This window comes from Populus trichocarpa, chromosome 18, assembly GCF_000002775.5.
Source record: "Populus trichocarpa isolate Nisqually-1 chromosome 18, P.trichocarpa_v4.1, whole genome shotgun sequence".
Classification (NCBI taxonomy): domain Eukaryota; kingdom Viridiplantae; phylum Streptophyta; class Magnoliopsida; order Malpighiales; family Salicaceae; genus Populus; species Populus trichocarpa.
The window spans coordinates 2,709,877-2,730,228 of NC_037302.2; the positions used below are offsets into that span (position 1 = coordinate 2,709,877).

The following is a 20,352-nucleotide window of genomic DNA, read 5'->3' on the forward strand; positions in this document are numbered from 1 at the left end:
TTCCTCACCGCTCAATAAAATATAAAGAAAAAAACACAATATAATCTTTCAAAAAAACTAGCAACATTTCCTCTAAAAACTTTTCTAACAAATCAAAATTTTCTCACACAAATAGTGTAAAGAAATCACATAGAAGGCACAAACAATTATAATCAATTAATATTTACTAAGTGACCAAATCATCCTTAATAATTCCTAAAACTAAGTGACCTTCTTGCCATAAGTTCACATAATAATTTCTAAAACTAGATTAACATTGAAACATTGAAATCTAATGCATCATTGAAGGCAAACATCTTCCAGGTAGCTGTAAAAGATATAACAAGAGCCATTGAGAAATGAATACACAGCAGGAGACCATGTGCGTATTTGGCATTGCGGCTGCGGTTGCGTTTATAGAAAAACGCTATTGTCATGTGTTTGGTTACGGTCGAAACATAATTTTCTGTTTGTGGGACCCATAACTATCTGCGAACTGTGTTTATAACACAGTAAACAAAGGTTGCAAGAAAGAGGGAAGGAAGAAGAGCAGAAACAGAGGAAAAATAAGAAGTGAACAGTGGAGAGCTAGTGTAGCCTGCTCTTCCCCTTCCCCTTTTCTTCTTCTTCTTCTTCTTCTTCTTCTTCTTCATCACTTTCCCATCTCCACTGTTCTGCAAAGTGAACAGTGGAGAGTATCTCCACTGTTAATGGGCCGGACTAGGTCCGACCCAAACCTAAATGCATTGGACCGGGTCCGACCCAGTCAAATAAAAAAAAATCGAACAAAATTTCTTAGATATTGTTTTTTATTCGAAAAACAAGTGTTTAATATTATTCAATGGCACTACATAATTAATTTAGAAGAAGATCATATGATAACATAACATTTGCAGAATTTGATCGCAATCCCAATTTTATTTCTGAAGATATTTTACTTGATATTGTTGCACGCTCAGAAAGCCATGAAAACTATAGTCTTTGTCGCATGAATTTCTTACGTGATGGAATTGCAAATAGTTTAATGGAACAATAAAAAAATATTTTATATAAAGTATTGTTTATTTCATGATATAATAGCAGTAGTTAAATCTACAATATTTCAATTAAAAATCATCAATATTAATATATGTCTTTTTTAATTATTTTATAACCTCAATTTGAAAAGTATTCTTAATTAAATACATTAACTATTTTTTATTCAACCTCAATTTCAACCATAATTTTAACCAAATATATATTTTTTCAAACCAACCTCAACTCAACTAAAAATAATTTTATAAAATAATTTTTTTAAAATCACACAATAATTATTACAATATCAAATACATCCGGAAGACTCTTGAATATCAGCTAAAAATCTGCCTTGGCATTTGTCATGATATACCTGCTTTTCATGGTTTTGCTCTCATCTTATTTAGTACACTCAAAATTTCAAGTGAAATATGCTACCGTAGAAAGGGAGCTTGAAGTACTCTCTTGGTGCTAGAAACCTGAATTTCAGCTTGGAAGTGATTCAATGGCGAAAACTGAAGAATCTGAGGACGCTTTGATTTTCGTTGGATTAGTTCTTATGTTTCAAAGGATGAACCTGAAATCTGTCACACTAATTTAACAAGCCAAATGAGCATCGAAATATATTTTAAGTGTTATTTGATAGGAATGGAACCTAATATTATAAGGTTGCAACTGGGAAGATGTTTTCTTGCTCCCTTTCACCTTATGGCGAAATGAGTGCAGAAGTAGAGAGAAGCAAAAACCCCGGCGTGATGAGGCTGCTGTATCCTAGAAATATAAGAACATAATAAACAGTGACGTTGAAGTGGACAATGGATCCTTCCATTGAAAAGCACAGATAGATTGCTAAGATAAATCTCATATCTGTAATTATAATCTGTCTTTCTCTCTATATCTTTCCTCTTATTAACTACTCAAAAACAAGCATGGCAATTCAATTATAAGAGCATGGGAAGCTTTAATCTTCTTGCACACTTCTCTTCCTTCCTTTCTTTTCTATCTCCAAATGTCTTTTTCAATATCAGTTCTGCTGCGTTGAATGGTGTGAAACAATTCTTGAATGATTACCATAACATAGGTCCGGTCTTTGCCCCTTGTTACCAAGAATACATGGGAAGTAATTGTGATTTTGTAGGGCTGGTGAAAGGAGAAATCTATCAAAAGAATTGCAGTTTAGCTGATTGATGGAGGTGGTGGAGATGCATAAGATATGCCAGTAATTGGTGGCAATGGACCATTATACACTGGAGCTGGCAGTGGTGGTGGATTATAAACTGGAGGAGGTGGAGGTGGCAAGTATTGAATTGGAGGCGGTTGCGCCTGGCATGGCGGTGGTGACGGAGGTGGAGGAGGTTCTGCACATGAGGGAGGTGGTGGAGATGAGTTTGGCGGAGGTGGTGATTGATAAATAGGTGGCGGCGGAGGTGAATTAGGAGGTGAGTTTGGTGGGGGTAGTGGAGGTGAGTAGAAGGGAGGAGGTGGTGGAGATGAGTTTGGCGGAGGTGGTGAATGATAAAAAGGTGGCGGCGGAGGTGAATTAGGAGGTGAGTTTGGTGGGGATAGTGGAGGTGAGTAGAAGGGAGGAGGTGGTGGAGGTGATGGTGGAGATGGAACACAGTGTATTGGGGGTGGCGGCGGCATTGATGATGGAGGGGGAGGTGAGGGAAGTGCTGATGGAGGAACTAGTGAAGGTGGTGGTGGGGGCGATGATAGTGGAGGGGGTGGTGGTGGTGGTGGAGAATAAACCGGTGGTGGAGGTGAAGTAACGGGTGGCGGCGGCGGCGGCTGTGATGGTGGAGAAGGATCAAACTCGTGACAGTTAAAAGCCTCACAATGAACTGGCCTAGACAAGAACACTTTACATTGCAGTGTTGATCTCTGTTTGGGCCTTACCCTGAAACAATTCCTGCTATCATCAAAATCTTCCAAATCCAAACATGCCGGTGGCTCACCAGTGATGAAGTTATAAGCATAACTAAAGCTCTTCAGATGTGGAAGCAAACACACGCTATCATGGATTTCTCCTGACAGCATATTATGTGCCACATTTAGCTGTTCTAGACTCTCCATGTCTCCGATGGTGTCAGGCAAAGAGCCGACGAGTTTGTTATTACTTGCATCAAAAACCGTAACTTTCTTTAGCAATCCTATCTCCTTAGGCAAACATGAGCGCAAGCCATTGTTCATAAGAATCACTTCATTTAGGGTCTTAGACATGTTAGCCAAACTAGGCGGAAAACATCCATGAAATTTATTATTCGCAAGAACCATAACAGAAACAGGTGAGTTACCAAAATTATTAGGTAATTCAAGAGCAAACCTGTTGTGGTTTACGAATATTGCGTCGAGATCCTTATTAAACAGCTCTTTCGGCAAATCACCTTCAAACTCATTAAATCGAAGGTCAAGATACTTGAGCTTTGGAAGATCAAGAACAACGCAAGGAAATCCGCCTGCAAAACGATTGTTGCTTAGATCCAACTCGTAGAGGAGTTTTAGTTTCTTGAGAGTTTTCGGTACTCTCCCACAGAATCTGTTGGAGTTGATGTGAAACAAGGCAATGTCTGTCAGGAGTCCAAGCTCTTCGACCAAGTGGCCTGCCATGTCGCCATGATTTAGATCAATCCCAGCAACGGTTTGGATCGACGAATCATCAAGAGCTGTGGCACAGAAGACACCAGTATAATTACAAACATCAGGTCCCGCCCAGTTGGATGTGAGATTCAAGGGATCCGAGATGATGGCTTGCTTCCATGCTTGGAGTGCAATGTAGGCACTTCTGAGTCTTGGGTTGTCAAATTTGAGGCAAGGTGGTAACATCAGATACTCATCTTCTACATCAAGCTCCTCTCTGTAATATAAAAGCTGTCTCTGGTTCTGTTCAATATGTGTTGTTCGTAAGTCTCGAGGGTCAGCATTGCTAGAAAAAGAGTGGTGTTGGGCAGCGGTGAAGCCAATGAGAGTGAGAGTGGTGAAGAATGGAAGAATGTGAGTCTTTTCCTTCATCAGACACCAGTGAACATGCATGGATTTGTTTTTATACAATATAAAACGGAACCCTCTCTGTCTTTTTCAGCTTTTCTAAGATTTAGACACAGAGCAAGAGAGGCGGTAATGGAGGAGGAGACTTTGGAGGTGGAAAAATGGCGTTGGATTTGAGATTAGTTTTGAAGGCAGTGAGAAATATAAATAATTGCAGCTAAGTCACAACAGAAAGCCAATGTGAGATATAAATGAAGACTTTTTGGTGTTGCTTTCTCATAATAACTCGGCTTTATTTTCTGCCCATGGCTAAAATCCCCACAGAAACTAACAGCCTGACAGCTTGAAGCTCTTGCACACGGGAACGACTATGAAAATTGAAAAGGTTATTTTCTAGATATTCGTGAAGTACAGAATTTACTATTTTTGTTGTTATCTGTCGTCAAAAATAAGGATTCGAGTTACTATTTATTAAATATAATAAAATAATTCTTTTTATTTTTTTAGTATCAACTCATCAAAATAATTTAAAAATATTAAAAAAAATTAAATTTTAATTTAAAATGCAATTCCAAACAAAATCGTATATCATTGTGACAACTTTAAATTGTGTAACTTTTTATTTTGTATTTATGTTTTAAAAATATATTTTATTTAAAAAAAATATGAAATTAATATTTTTTTATATTGATATTAAAATTATATTTTTTTAAAAAAAATAATTTTAATAAATTTCTAACAAAAAAATATTTTAAAAAAATATTTACATTAAAAACACACTACAGTAGTGTTGCAAAACGGACCAGCTTACACGTAACATGTCCTTTGATTCATATATTAAAAAAAGAAAAGCTTCAAGATCAAACCGACCCGACAAACAGCTCGCTTGACTGCATTCCGGAGCAAATAATTGTTCACCTGTGAAGTGTGAACTGAGTAGCTTACCCTACAATTTGGAACCAAGCAATTTCACATTTGGCCATCCACAGTTTTTACCCTAAAGATATTGCTTGTAGGGCCTACTCTATTTTTGGTTCTTGAAGCAAACGAGTAGGCATACGATAGAAGCAAGCAAATCCCCTTGTCTTTGTAAGGCTACAATTTCTCAGTCAGACGAGTGAGGTGGGATAGCAGCATTTGCCGGAAAACTTCTTTTATGGGCAGTTGCAGTTGCAGCTTCTTACTCTCCTCATTTACCGGACTCAACAACCTCTTTTTTAACCCTTTATTTAGATTTTATTTGTTTATTATTGGGATAGTAATTATTTTTTAAAATATTTTTTTATTAAAAATATATTATAATAATATTTTTTATTTTTTTAATATTAGCACATTAAAATAATTTAAAAATATTTTATAAAATAATTTTAAACCATAAAAATAAATGATGACTATTGATTAAATTTACTTACGAGTGCTGGAAGCAGAGGGTGGGGGGGGGGGGGGTGGTTTTAATAAATCAGACCACGGTTGAATTATCTCAAAGAAATTATTCTATATGAACTAAAATCATTTTTTTTTTTTTTACTGCACGTATGTGAGCAAAGGATAGAAAATACAAATTTTGAATAATAAAATTTTACTTAAGAATTATACAAATATGAATCATTGAAGAAATTATTTTTTTACCTGAGAGTTTTTGTTTTATCATGTTTTTTAGAGGGTGTTTGAAAGTGTGGTAACGATTGTTTTTCAAAGTATTTTTTTCTCTGAAATATATAAAAATAATACTTTTTTTAATTTTTAAAAAATTATTTTTGATATCAACATATTAAAACGATACGAAAACACTAAAAGAATAACTTAAAATAAAAAAAAATAATTCAAATCTTTTTATAACAAAATCAAATGGGATGAACATCTTTGGATTTACATTTTTATTGGCGATCTGTTAATAATGTTCAAAAATGCTTTTAAAATTATATTTTAAAAAAATTAAATTAGTTTTTATATATTTTTATATCGTTTTAATTGTTAATATTAAAAATAATTTTTAAAAAATAAAAAAATTATTATTTTAATATATTTTTAAATAAAATAATTTTAATATCAAGCCAACATATCCAACAGCGCGAGAGAAACTGGCTGAGTTGCAGGGCTGAGCCGTACCCCCACTTGAGCAAATCAGTGACATGACATCTGAACTGATAGCAGCGGGGTCCAAGAAAAGGACACGGTAATGAGAGAGACAAGGACCCGTGAAGTCTGGACTAACGTCTCTCATTGCCGAATCGTCGGCGCCTCTTCTTTCCTGTACAGAGAGCGGAGCGGAGCGGAGCGGAGCGGAGCGGAGCGGATCCCCTTCCTCTGCTTCACCGCATCCCGCGTGACCACGCCATCAATTTGCTTCCTCTCTCTTGGGTCACTGAATCCGTTTATAGTTTTGGGCTCGGAGATATCTGTGTGAGTGAGGCTATGAGATTATTAAATTGTGAGCCTGGCCCAATATATGGCCTTAATAAAAGCTTGAAACATGTTCCAAGTAAAGATTTTGAAGTAAATAAAAATAAAAAGGTATGGAGGTCATCTCACACTCTTCCACAAGAAATATTACACATAGATCACATAATTAGTTTTTGAGAATGAGGTAATAGATTAATAGTATAAAATATTTTTCATTCGAAAGGGTATTGAAATAATATTTTTTTTATTTTTTAAAAATTATTTTTGATATCAGTATATCAAAACAATTTAAAAACATAAAAAAATTAATTTAAATTTAAATTTTAAAATTTTACCCAATTTTCATTTGAAATGCAATACAAAACAGAAACTTTGTCTAAAAATATCCCGACCACACTTATATCAAAGTCAAAACTTGAGGTTTTTTTTAAGGATAGTTGTTTTTGTATTTCAGAAGCACTTTTGAAAAAATATGAAATTTTTTTATTTTTTTCTTTGTTTCTAATTAATATTTTTTGATGTTTTTAGATCATTTTAATGTGCTGATATCAAAAATGATTTTAAAAAAATAAAAATATATATATTATTTTAATATATTTTCAAGTAAAAAACATTTTAAAAAACAATTATTACCATATTCTCAAACACCCCTCTAAAACTCACAACCTTATATATAAAAATGCTTTATAAAAAGTTCGCATAATATATACATTATATTAAGGTGAGTTCGACTCTCGCATCTTTCAAACTAAGAAATTAAAACAGAACATTACTTTACAAGATGTTAAGAAAGGAAAAGTTAGGACTAAAATCAAATATTTTTCCAAATATATTTGTTTTCATTCTGATTCAAGTTTAAGAAAACCTAATTATAAACAAACTGAATATATATATATATATATATATATATATATATATATATATATATATAGGTTTAAACTTCTATGATTGAGGTTAAGAACAGTGCTCCAATATTGTCATACCAGATAATAAGATTAAGAGGTGAGGAAAGGTGAATCTGGAACTCCTTCAATAACATCCTCATCTAGTAAGCCTTTGTTTAGCTAAAGCCATGAACTTTGAAAGGTGAGGAAAGGTAAATCCGAGTATGTTTGGTATTGTGGTAGCTGTTGTAGTTATGATTTGAAAAAAATTATTTTACAAAAAATATTTTTGGTTGAGGTTGGTTTGATATTTATATATGTTTAGTTAAAACTGTGGTTAAAATTGAGATTGAACAAAAATTAGTTTAATGTATTTAGTTAAAAGAATGATTTTCTAATTGAGGTTATAAAATAATTAAAAAATATATGTATATTAATATTGATGGTTTTAAATTTAAATATTGTAGATTTAACTACTGCTATTATATCATGAAATAAATAATACGTATATCAAATATTTTTTATTGTTCCATTAAATTATCTACAATTTCATCACGTACGAAATCTATCCGACAAATACTACAATTTTTTTAGTTTCTTAAACGCGCAACAACATCAGGTAAAATATCATCAGGAACAAAATTGGGATTACGCGCGATCAAATTTTGCAAATGTTACGTCATTAAACGATCTCCTCCTAATTTTTCGAATAAAACACAATTAAAAAAAAATTGTGATGAATTACTTTAAATGAATGTAAAAAATATCTCTCCAAACCTAAAAATATTGTTTGAGAATTCATGCTCAATAAGAAATTTCTCAAGCTGCAATTTATTTCTTTTTATTTAAACTAATATTGTTTCCTTAAAAAAATATCCATATTAAATGTATTTGTTTTGAAAATACCATTTCGATCACTGTTGCGGTAGTAGTATTGAAAATTTGAAAATGATGTTTTCAGAATAAATGCACTTAATTTATTATTTTTAAATGTAAATAATATAGTAAAAAAAATTACTCTTAAACAGTGCTAGCAACTTCCAGATATTTTCCTAAACCTGGAATTGTAATTCTATGCATGCCACGTGTCTTTCGAATCTTCTAATCAATTACTTACAGGGAAAAGTTATTATTAGAAAAGAAGTCATGTTAAATTGTTTGTTCACGCGGTTGCGACGACTTTTAAAGCGCAAATCATGTAAACAATATATTTGGTAATATTAAAATTCAAATTACTTGAAACTGTCAGTTCGTCAAAAGCAGCTCTCAACTGCTTCTCACGCGACTGGGTCTATGCCAGGTGAATTTAGTATTCAGCCTTTGTGCTTGAACGCAAGGAAATTTCTTGTTTCTTGGTACACTATGATATTAGATTTTTGCCTTGACGAATACTGAATCCATTGGTGCTTCTTCTGTTATTGGGATTGTCAGCCCAGCTCGAGTCATAAAAATATGTAAGTTGATAGTGAAAGGTGTATAAAAAAGGTCATAGTCAGTTGTGTCTTTCAAATAGCGAATGATCTTTGTGGCTGCAGTCTAATGACAGTCTCGTGGACTGTACATAAATTGACTTCACCGGTTTACTGCATAGAAAATATCCAGATGTATAATGGTGCAGCACTGCAAGGCACTCACCACACGCTTGGATATTGTTTAGGTTTTGATTTTCCTGTTTTAGAACATGTTATGAGGATAACTTTATCATAACATGTTCTAAAACTCTTTCCATTGTTTAGATTACAACTTTCTCTATGCCTCATGGTTTGTTCCCTTTCAGACTGACAAGTAATGTTTTTGGTCTTTATGGCTGGGTTCTAACTGCAGCAGTTGTAATTCACAAGAGCTGCTTAAAGGAAATGTGGGATCATTATCAGTGAGTTCCCCTCCAGCAGCTGTTTAATTTCCAGTTGCTTCTTTAATGGTTTGGAAACTTGCAGAGATTTATACTTGTTACTGTTACAGATATGCTTGCCCTCTTTGCTCGAAGTCAGTCTGTGATGTGTCTGAGGTATGGGGGAGAAATTGGACGTGGAAATTGCAGCTACGCCAATGCCAGAACCTTACCAGAATAAAATGGTTGATTCTCTCTTCCTCTTCAGTTTTAGTACAACCATTAAAACTATTTTTAAAGATCTGCAAGTTTATCAAATTTTCCCAGTACGCTGAACCAGCTTACTGCTTGTTAGATATACTAATGATTGCTCTGCAGGTTTGGATCCTTTGCAATGATTGTGGAAAGACCTCAGAAGTGCAGTTCCATGTAGTGGCTCAGAAATGCCTGAACTGCAAGTCCTATAATACTCGTCAAACCAGAGGCTGAGATAACTTCTATGATGAAGATGATGATAACTTCTATGCTGAATGAGCTGCCAATATGAAAACTTCACTGAGTTCTTGCCTCTGCTTTTCATTTTTTCGTTCATTTTCATGATCATTTTGTTTCCTTTTTGTCCTCTCTCCAATTGACCTGTGTACAAGAAACCACCAATCAAGGTGGTCATGCAAGTAAAGTAGTTGCTTCCGTTTCTAGTTCTTGTTTCCTTGTTTTTTAAAATAATCGAAGATTTACTGCTGGAGTACTGAACGTTATAGCCCAGCCAAGTAACTCTTATCGTGGGCCTTAATGAGAAGGCGGAGGCCCAATATATTGGGCTTGATACTCTTACTTTCACACTTAAATGGGCCACAACTGTAAACTCAACAGCACAGTCCAATCTCGTTACAAGAAAGGAGGGAGCCGAAACCGATGGCTAACCATCAAAGGCCACAACATCGTTACAAAGTTGTTTTGTTTATTCTTGCATTTTATTTACTTTAATCTGGTTAAAAGAATTTCTGGTAAATAAATAAAAAATGATAATTTTTAAAGGAAATATAGAGAATTTCATAAAAATAAATTTAATTTGAATAACACAGTTTTTAGTTTTCCAAGTTAACTATTTTAAAATAAAAAATGAACATTTTTTATTGAAAATAACTAGAAAAGAAAAGAAAAGAAAAAAGGAAAGTTTTTTTCGGCCTAACTTCTCCAAATCTTCTTCTCATCTCTCTCTAAACACAAGCCAACACTAAAACCCACACCATCCCACTCACTTTCAAGACCAGAATGAAATCATAAATTTGTTAAAATCTTGGTAGAATATAAGAGAATTTTCACCGATCTAAGCTCATTTGTTCATTGTAAGGGTGTGTTTGGAAATGTGATAGCAGTTTCAATTCAAGATATTTTTCATTTAGAAATACATTAAAATAATATTTTTTATTTTAAAAAATTATTTTTGACATCAACACATCAAAATAATTTAAAAATATAAAAACTAAATTTAAAAAAAAATACGGTTTAAACACACTCTTAAACGGGCTCCAAATCTCATTCATGACCCTAGTATAACAAGCCCAAGTTCTTGGCTTTCTAGTCTTGCCCATCAAATTTTAGGTTTTGCCCATGAACCAGAAACCATAATTTGGAATACCCTTTTAGAAAACAAGCTTCAAGAAGGATGTCTGCTAGATATATTTTCACTTTTCAGTTCTTGATTCATGCTTCCTGTTAGTATATTTATGTTAAATGGGAAAGTGAAGTTCATGGGAGAATTTTAAAATGTAGGTTTGGCAGAAATAAGTCTTTGAACAACAATTTGATGGGTTTGTACTCAATATTGAAGGGAGTATGTCAGTTGTTAGAGAAAAGGACTCGTAGAAATGTTATTAGTTAGAACTAGTCCATTGGCAAGCAATCCGTGGACCAAATGTTTTTAAAATATAAAATAAAATGTTAAGAATGCAGATAATATTTTTACAATATTGTTAAATCTGGCCACTTGTGTCAATTTATAACCTCCCCATTCAGTTTTTTATTTAACTTGATTTTTTAATTAAACAATTAAACCTCAGCTAAATTAACTTAAATCGATCAAATTTCTTTGACACAAATGCAATTTTGATCTGTCGTGAAAACATGCTAAAAGCTCAATCTTGAATTTACTCAATATTAAAGAATAAAACTAGTAAAATATAACATCTACTTAAAAAAAAAAACTTAATGAACTTAAGTTAACTAAACAAAATCGCGATGCAGGTCATGCATGTCATCAAATTCAATAAATCTTTTATCTAAGAGTTTATTTTTCTTTTAATTACACTACAATAAAACACATGATAATTTTTTGTATTAAATATTTTTTTAGATGTAAAAAAATTGTGATAGGCATGTGGTGCCGAGATAGTAAAAGTACATCATTGATAACAAATAATAAAATTATATTTTTCTTTCTTAAAAATAAAGGGGCATAAAAAGCATTAAATAAAAAAAAATAGTTTGAATGCTGCGAATTAACTTGTTAAATCCGTGATCTGTCTCATAAACTCAATTGGATTCAACAAATCATTTTATCAATGTTTTTAACTCAAATATAAAATAGCAAAAACAAACACCCAAAAAGATCTTAGGCAAATATGCCTGGGAATTTTTTTTAAAAAAAAAACAGCCTAGGCATTTCATATTTTAATTTCTTAAAAGAGCAGATAATATGTCGTTCACCCTAAACACTAGAAGCTGTCTAAAAAACATGGTCTTTCTTCTTCTTCTTCTTTTTTGCTTAAAACTCTATTTTCAATCTATTTTGACCCTAAACACTTAAAAAAACACCTCAGACATCTTGATAAACTATCCAAAACTGAAATCAACTCAAACCCAAAAAAGTTATTACAGTCATATTTGCCTGTTTAAACAAGGAAAATGAAAAAAAAACATATAGGTAAAACTCCCATCGTTAAATGGAATTCATTGACACCAATTTCAATATTTTTTATGGCCAAGATTATCATCAACTATCACTTTCTCTCTTTATTGAATTTCAAAAACCTTCTCTCTCTCCTCGAACAAAAAGTGACTAAAAAATAAGGGAAATGGATTTTGATATTAAAATTGAATTTCTAAAAATTAAAGGGACCGACCACCTATAAATTGAGAAATATAAGGGATCAAGATATTTTACTAAAGATACCACTTATTTTACTCATATTTTTATATTTGATCTTCTGACTTTCAAATCAATCCTCACTCATGATAAAAACAAGTAATTGGGTGCTAATTTTGGCTCAAAATAACTTAATGATGTAAAGAAAATATTTGAGGATTAAATTAACAATTAAAAAAAATCATTGTTCCAATCAATATTAATTTATAAGATGATAAATATTGATTTCAGCAACAATATTTTTCTCCCAAGGGCTTAGTTTCTATTAATACTATGATTTCTTGTTATGTTTTAAAGGGAAGGTATAGAGAAGCGTTGGATTTATTTGATGAAATGTTGGTTAGTGGGGTTTTACCGGATGAGATAACCATGGTTAGTTCGGTTTCGGCTTGTGCTAAGTTGAGGGATTTGGAAATGGAAAAAAAATTGCATCTTTGCATTGAGGAAAATAAGTTAAGGATAAGCGGCAGTTCGTTGAATTGTTATGTGGATTAATTTGGTTAGTGGGTATGTGAAGCCCAATAAGACAAAATGAGGGAGAGGAGCTTGGTGTTGTGGACTACGGAGATGTCTGGTTATATTCAAGGTGGGTATTATTTTGAAAGTTCAGACAATTCAGGTTTGAAAATGTAAGCCTGCATGAGGTTTCTCGTCACAGCACTTTCACCTCATGTTCATGTAGAAGACTTTGAATTAGGAAGAGTTGCTCATACCTTGATTGTGACATACAGAATGATTGTGAATGGATTTCTTGGGAATGCTGGAGACTTGATGAAGTTTGCATATCTTTTGAGCAGTTGCCATATAAAAGTGCATGATCATGGAATTTAACATGGCTTCTTCCAAAGTGGAGGTGTTGATAGGGAAAGAAACTTCTTCAATATGATTCCAGAGAAGGATATAGTTTCTTGGAACATTATGATCCGTTTTTGTGTAAAACACGATCTGTTTAGTGAATCATTTGAACTTTTCTGCAAGATGTAGAGTTCAAATGTGTACCTGACATTGATCAGTTTGCTTTCATCATGTCCTAATGTTTGAGCCCTGAATCATGGCATTTGGGCTCATGTGTTCACAGAGAAGAACGAGGTTGATATGGATGCTATGCTGGGAACTGCCTTAATTGACATGGCCTTTGAAATCTTTTCTCAAATAATTTACCAGAACGTATTTGTTTGTACTGCTACGATAGCAGCATATTCCATGGAGGGGCATGCCCTGGAAGCAACAAGTCTTAACTTGGAAATGGAGGAAAGAGGAGTAAAACCAGACCATGAAACTTTCATTGCTCTTCTCACAGCTTGTAGCCATGGAGGTTTAGTTGATAAAGGCTACAAGTATTTCAACAGATTGGCTGTATGGTTGGCCTCCTAGGTCGAGCTGGCAACTTGGAAGAAACAGTGAAGTTCATTGAAAGAATGCCAACAGAACCAGATGCTCTATATGGAGTTCCATGATGAGAGAATGTGGAAGTTACCACGACATATGATTAGAAGAGCATGCATTTCAACATCTCATGGAGATAGATCCTACAAATGATGGCGCTTATGTCCTCCTTTCGAATATATATGCAGATGCAGGTAGATGGGATGCTGTGAGAAGGGTGATAGCGAAGCTACATGAGACTGGAGCACAAGCAACCGGGTTTCAGTGTGGTAGAACAAAATGGAGTTGTTCATGACTTTACTGCCTCAAACCCTGTATCTGCAGACATTCTCTGCATGTTACAGGATATAGAGGGAAGATTGCTCATGAAACAGGAACTATCAGATACCACATCTCAACATAGCGAAGGTTGGCCTATAAACAACCAAGGAAACTGTCCATTCCGGGTTGTGAATAGTGTTGGAGTTTGTAGAGATTGTCATTCGGTTATGAAAATCATATCTCAGGCCTGTGATAGAGAAATAGTTATCGAGGATAATTATAGGTTCCATAGATTCAAAGATGGATATTGCTTCTGTAAAGATTACTGGTGACAGGAAGTTTGGGATTTATTGTAAATTGTGAGCACAAACTGCACATTTGTATTTTCAGAAAGATCTGGAATAGAAGCAAACCTACTGTCCCTAAAAAAAACTAAGAAATTATGCCAAGTTGCTCTCTAAAGCTCAACAAAGTTGGTCGCCTGGGTAGGAGCTCTGCCATTACCGAGTTAAGACGTTTTTCGCTGTGCCTTCAAGGATTTGAAATAATTCAATAAACTCTTAGCTTTGCATGTAGAACTGGTTGATGAAAGCTCCAAGAGGTGCGTGGTAGTATCTCCTCGGCCAAGTTAGAGACTGGTTGAGGTGGTGAGGTTCATGAAAAATAATATTTTCAACTCAAATAAATTTCCTTATCACGGAGCTGTTCATGAGTTTGGGATTGCATCTCTAAAACCTTGGCCTCAGAGAAGACACCGCATCCCTGGTGAAGCAGAGGAAAGGGTGGTTGATAAATCGTGGTGAAGAATGAAGATTACTAATTTCTGTAATTGTGCAACACTAGATATGGGCCCTGCTATGATGCGGGCCAGCCTAAATTTTTTTAGATGTTCAAAAAAAAAACACCAAGGCAATGCAAGCGTTTAAAAAGAAGCTAAAATAAAATCTGAAACTTTGATTATTAATTTGATTAGGTTTAATAAATTTGGTTAATTTAAATAATAAAAATAAAAAATATAATAACAATAAATAAATTGATAAAAGAAATTCATGGGAAAAAAGGTCAAAAAAACATAACAAAATTCATCCGGATTAGCATGTGAAGTCCACAATCTAATTGTGATATTGGAGTACTATCATCGAAACCAAACTAAATAAAATCATGAAGCTAAATTATAAAACAATCAAATATTCAAGGGCGAAATCAAGAAAAAAATGAAAAAAAAGAAGCAATGAAAAAAAAATTATGTCAATTCGGGTTAACCTGCCAGCCACATAAAAAGAAAAGTGGAGAAAAAAACAAAAAGACTAATTCTTAATAAATCAAATATTTAAAATTAAAATTAAAAAAAAATCAATTTAAAAAAAACCTAAAAAAAATCAAGATCAACCCATATTAGTTTTCAAAACCAGTGACGCACATCATATTTTTTATAGTCTTTGTAATATACTAATGTAATGTTAAAATACCAAATTATCCCAAATAATTGGAAACTTCCAAATTACTCCAAGAGTAAGCTAATAATAATTTTTTGATAGAAAGGTCAAAAAATTAATGATCATGTTCGGGTGAATAGGAATCCATATCTATGCAAACTTATATTCTCAACCTCTTTCAGTTTTTTTATTAATTTGCAGAAACCTAACATCAGTACTTGGCTCACTTCTTCCCCGGAGTATTAGAAGTTAGAACCCCACAGCCATGTGATTGAGGTCCAAGCTTCATAAAAGCAGGTAAAAAGAAGAGATAAATTGGTGGGAGCTGCCCTACTCGACATTGTATGCAAAGGGAGGAATCACCAAAAGGAAAGCCTGTAGATTGTCTTCTGTAGTGATATATTGGAGGACCACAATAATAGCAGCACATGGAAGTGAGGGATTCCGCAGAGAACATTTAATCTCTCGCTGTGTCACTGTCAGCTCTACTCTCTCTTCTTTTGCAGCCATGGAGAGTTGGGTGATAAAGCTTACATGATCCGCCGTGGTTCCAGCACCTTCCGATTTGGATACTTGGAAGAGGAGGTTCATCGGAACCATCAACATTCAATTGGGTTTATTGCTACTCTCTGTTAGCAGCAGCAGGATGTGAGGAAGAAATGAAAGATTATAGCCCGGTAAGCATGGAGCTAGTGAATGCCAGTGGCGAGCGACCAGGTTATTGCCAGATCAAACATGGGGCCCGTGCATTTAAAAATTTTAAATTTTTTTTTTTAATTTATTTATATGTTAGTATCAAAAATAAATTTTAAAAGATAAAAAATATTATTTTTAAAATAAATATATTAAAAAAATCAACTGCCACATTACTAAATATGCTATTTTCAGTCCACTGCTCCAACCTTTAATTTCAATATATAATTCAATATCCAATAAAAAAAAAAAAGGAGAGCAAGACGAAATCACAGGAAACATCTCGTAATAATGAGAGATCCCCACACTGCTCTTGGACCTCACTAGCAGCCAAGCAAGAACTTCCGTTCAGGTGCCAATGACCTTCAAATCTGTGGAGAAGGTCATATCACATAGCCATAAAAGCTCGCATCAGAAGCCTTGGGAAATCTTGTCATACAGCGAGGGTATCACACAGATCTAGGACCACCTTTTCCAAGGCGGCTTCTGCCCTTGTAAATGATTGTTGGCGAATTTTATTTTTTTATATATAAAATCGCTGGTAAATCTCGTTCCTGACTTATAAAACGGTATTATAGTAATTTTTATTTGTTATTTATTGAAATTTATAAATATATTAAAATAATATTTTTTTATTTTTTAAAATTTATTTTTGCCATCAAAACATTATAAAAACACTGAAAAAATTAATTTAAAATTAAAAAAAAAATTCAAGATACAATTTTTTTTTTCTGGAACAAAGTATTGCAATAGCGTCTACAATCGACAATGATAAATTATGAAGCTAACAGGAAATAATGAGCAGTATAGAATAAGTAGCATCTTATATATTCAGTCAAAAACATGTTGTTGAGTTTGCAGGCTTATACAATAACTTATGCTGCAATGGAGATCAAGGATAAAATAATTTGAGCAGCCATAGTAATTGGCGGCAACAGTTTTACATGAATTGCAAGGCAATACAAGCCTGAATTATGGAAAGCAAAAACTAGCCATAACCATGAATGATGAAACATAAACTGCGAAGGGAACAATGTACAAAACGACCATCCATGGCTGCTAAGAGATGCACATAAACAGCTCTTTATAAACAGATGATCAGGGGTGCCTACCTTCGCATTAGTTTCATCAATCATGGGCATGATGGCAGTTGGTAAGTGTTGCAATTGCCGTCATGGAGCTTCAATGGTGCCCAGTTTCGAAAAGTCCCTTCCAGCTGCTTGATGTGGGAACATCCACGGCAGATTTACTGGTGGTATTCTCCAACTCCTCATCGATCATAATCTCCTCTGAACGGCAACTCAAACTGCAAAATGCTTTCTCGCCTCTGCATGAAATCAATTCAACCTGGCATCTTAAAATCAATATCCTTCATTAACAAAATAAAATGGCTTATAGATAACTGGCACAAACCTGTATATGTAAATATCTTTTCCCTCGTCCAGTTTCTTGTTGCAATAGTAACAGAAGCTCAAGAAATCTTCAGAGGGAAATGAACTTGGAATCTTTGAGCAAGTAGCAGCCTGGGCCAATCCAATCTCCTTCTCTTTGTTCTTGCCAAAATTACTAAAGTCATTAGAGTGACATTCCAAAATGCAGCCACCATAGATATGAGTTGTTTTGGGGTTGGGACCATGTGAAATTACACATGTGTAATCCTCAGAAAGCTCAATCTCACTTGCAGAGAGAGAACTGATAAATCCATTGCCAGAGCTAGCCGACATCGGGGTATAAGTCAAATTTGTGTTCGAAAAGTTGTTTGTATTTGAGCTTCCTCCAAGTAATTGGGGAGGGCAATCAACTTGGGTAGTTATGTTATGCAAGGAAAAATTCAGAGAACTTGCTTTCAAGTTCTGGCCAGCCAATCGAGACATGGATGAAAATGATCGGCAAGAGTCCAATGAACATGACCGAATCCTTCCAAAGGTCTCAGATTCAAAAGGACCTTCTCCAATTTCAAAAAGAACATCAGAGCTGTCCTTTTGAAGGGGAGATTTGGTAAGGGTGCGAGGGAAAATTGCAAAATTTCTTGGCAATGACTTCGGTGCTTGAAAAGGATCGGTATGGGATTGAAAATTAGCGGTTTTACTTCGCACTCGGGGTCCAAAAAGAATGTTCTTACTCTCTGATGATTGGAGAACTTTGCCATATCCTTTCCCATCGTCGTCGTCGTCGTCGTCATCAAGTGAATCTAAAATGCTCAAACCTACTTTGTTACAATCCCAGCTCTTCTGTTGCCCACCATGGGATGACCTTAAGGACTTATGGGGGTTTCCTATGTTCGAAAACATCCTACTATCCAAGGGAGATGTAGGGCTCCTAACAGAATCACAATCTGATAAGCCCTTATGGCTTAACCCAACAAACAAGCCAGGGACAGTGAAAAAGGAGTTAGCTTTGTGACTGTGCCCCATGTTATTATCAGGTTGGAAATATGACTCAGAACCAGAATCAGACATTGTCAACTGACCCGTTTGTTGATCTTTCTTGAGTGACCTGGTTCTCTTCCTCAACATTGCCACAAAACCCTTCTTGGAAAAACCAAAATTCCCGTTATCTGCACCCAAATAAGTATATGTCAATGAATTGCTACTATATTCATAACTAAATTAGAATCAACACGAAACTGTTGACTAAACAAAGATCATTTATTAAACTGCATTGAAGAAACAGAAAAGGAAAACTTGCAAACACAAAAGGATCAAAACTTTCAAAGGAAGATCTTTCCAGTTAAGAAACCTCAAAAATCCCAAAATACCCACATCAAGAATTGCAAAAAGGGTAAAGAAGGAATGACAAAATCCCACCTTGAAGATCACACAACATTTTCTACGCAAAACCGTGCTCCCACAATCAAAATCACTCAAAAAACAAAAACCCCAGATGATAAAAACTCGTTAATCCATTGAAAAGCCTCCGAGAAAAAATACCAGCAGTGCATAAGAACATCATCAAGACATCAACTTTGACCAAAAAAACATTAAAACTAAAACAAGAAAAAGAAAACACAATGCATCATGGTCATCACCATCTTCAAAAGAATGAAAAGAAAGCATACCAGATTTCTTTTTCTTTTCTTCCTCAATAAACCACGGAGAGAGATGATGTTTTTAAGGAAAAAGACACAAATGCAGTAAAGAAAAATATGGTTTTTTGTCAATTTCTTGGACTGTTTATGTGTCTGTTGTTGAAACTTGCACAGTACTCCTTTATCTCTCTATCTCTATCCCTCAAAATCAGCAGAGCAGTGAGCTTCTGAAATACTCCACTCACTTAACTTACACCCTCACACTCTCTCTCCATTAATATACATTACATACCACCTTTCTTTCTTTGTTCCTTTCTCTCTCCAGAGGAAGTACGTATGCAAATACTGTCTTTAGCCCCCGGGTTTCTTTTTCTCTTTTGAGTTGATTGGTAGGGTGGGAGTGTATTTTAAAATATTTTTTATTTAAAAATATTTAAAATAATATTTTTTTATTTTTTTAAAAGTTATTCTTAATAATAACACATTAAAACAATATAAAAATATAAATTAAATAAATTAAACTCTACTCGTAATACACCTACCCTACCAGCTACTTTTGTAGGTATGCGCATTTTTTCACCTCTACACCATTTTACCCCCATTTTGTTTTTTTTTTTTTTTTAATCTTCTCACTCTGTGCTTCATTAAATAAATCAATACCTTTTCTCACTGTAATGATGCTGTGAATTGAATTGTAATTAACCTTTTGACAGTCTTTGACTTTAATAAAGCAGGAGTAATTAGTGTAATAAATGGGTAATCTCGTATTGGTCTTGGCAAACGATTTAAAAACCAGACCAAGTCAGTGGTATCTTTTCCTTTCTATATAGATGGGTGGATCACCGCTTATGACTTGCCACGTGTAATAATATATAAAGTTAGATGTAAATGTGTGATTTAAACCGATATATCTTTCATTTTTCATGTCAAGGGAAATACTTGTTGGAAAATAAAGGTGTCACGTTAGGTCAAGTCATGAATTTGTCACGTTAAGTTAAGTCCGAGTTCTAGGAACAAGTTCCTGAATTAAAGGGTAAAAAATCCAATCAGCTTGATTGTTTGATAGAGAAAGTGAATTTGAATAAATGAAAAAAAAATAGCCTGTTAATGTCTTGTAATAGGAAGAAAAGAGATGGATGTGTTTTATTGAGAAAACAGACAAAAAAAATATAAAATAATATTTCTATGACAGGGGCGAAGCTGAGAAATTTTGTTTTGTTGAACAAATTAAGAAAAAATAAAATCTAGGGGGTAAGAGTTAAAACTTACTAGTTTTAGGGTTAAAAGTTAAAATCATTCGAGGG

The 20,352-nt window shown here is 34.0% G+C and overlaps 4 protein-coding genes across 7 annotated transcripts; 2 read left to right on the plus strand and 2 right to left on the minus strand.

Annotated features, from left to right (window-relative positions):
• Positions 1 to 1,816: 1,816 nt before the first annotated feature.
• LOC7462957 (leucine-rich repeat extensin-like protein 4) lies at positions 1,817 to 4,355 on the minus strand. The gene has a single exon (XM_024590043.2). It carries the CDS (start codon positions 4,021 to 4,023, stop codon positions 2,170 to 2,172), a length of 1,854 nt encoding a protein of 617 aa, XP_024445811.1. The 5' UTR covers positions 4,024 to 4,355; the 3' UTR covers positions 1,817 to 2,169.
• Positions 4,356 to 6,157: 1,802 nt separating this feature from the next.
• On the plus strand, positions 6,158 to 9,585 carry LOC127904716 (uncharacterized). Its single transcript, XM_052449071.1, has 4 exons — positions 6,158 to 6,381; positions 9,043 to 9,138; positions 9,228 to 9,273; positions 9,475 to 9,585. The coding sequence occupies exons 1-4, from the start codon at positions 6,158 to 6,160 to the stop codon at positions 9,583 to 9,585; spliced, it is 477 nt and encodes a 158-aa protein (XP_052305031.1).
• A 3,190-nt stretch (positions 9,586 to 12,775) lies between these two features.
• LOC7458990 (pentatricopeptide repeat-containing protein At5g48910) lies at positions 12,776 to 14,223 on the plus strand. Its single transcript, XM_024590339.1, has 4 exons — positions 12,776 to 12,830; positions 12,903 to 13,040; positions 13,323 to 13,600; positions 13,975 to 14,223. The coding sequence occupies exons 1-4, from the start codon at positions 12,776 to 12,778 to the stop codon at positions 14,221 to 14,223; spliced, it is 720 nt and encodes a 239-aa protein (XP_024446107.1).
• Positions 14,224 to 16,827: 2,604 nt separating this feature from the next.
• LOC7458989 (FCS-Like Zinc finger 10) lies at positions 16,828 to 19,372 on the minus strand. Of its 4 annotated transcripts, none has more exons than XM_052449141.1 (3): positions 19,079 to 19,372; positions 17,434 to 18,577; positions 16,828 to 17,367 (listed from the first exon to the last, which is right to left on the minus strand). In XM_052449141.1, exons 2-3 carry the CDS (start codon positions 18,534 to 18,536, stop codon positions 17,358 to 17,360), a joined length of 1,113 nt encoding a protein of 370 aa, XP_052305101.1. In that variant the 5' UTR covers positions 18,537 to 18,577; positions 19,079 to 19,372; the 3' UTR covers positions 16,828 to 17,357. The 4 variants fall into 4 exon arrangements, with proteins under 4 accessions (XP_052305101.1, XP_002324258.2, XP_024445544.1 ...); XM_002324222.4 differs by having other exon boundaries at positions 16,828 to 17,347; positions 19,079 to 19,369; XM_024589776.2 differs by lacking the exon at positions 19,079 to 19,372 and adding an exon at positions 18,828 to 19,066.
• Between the last annotated feature and the right edge of the window lie 980 nt (positions 19,373 to 20,352).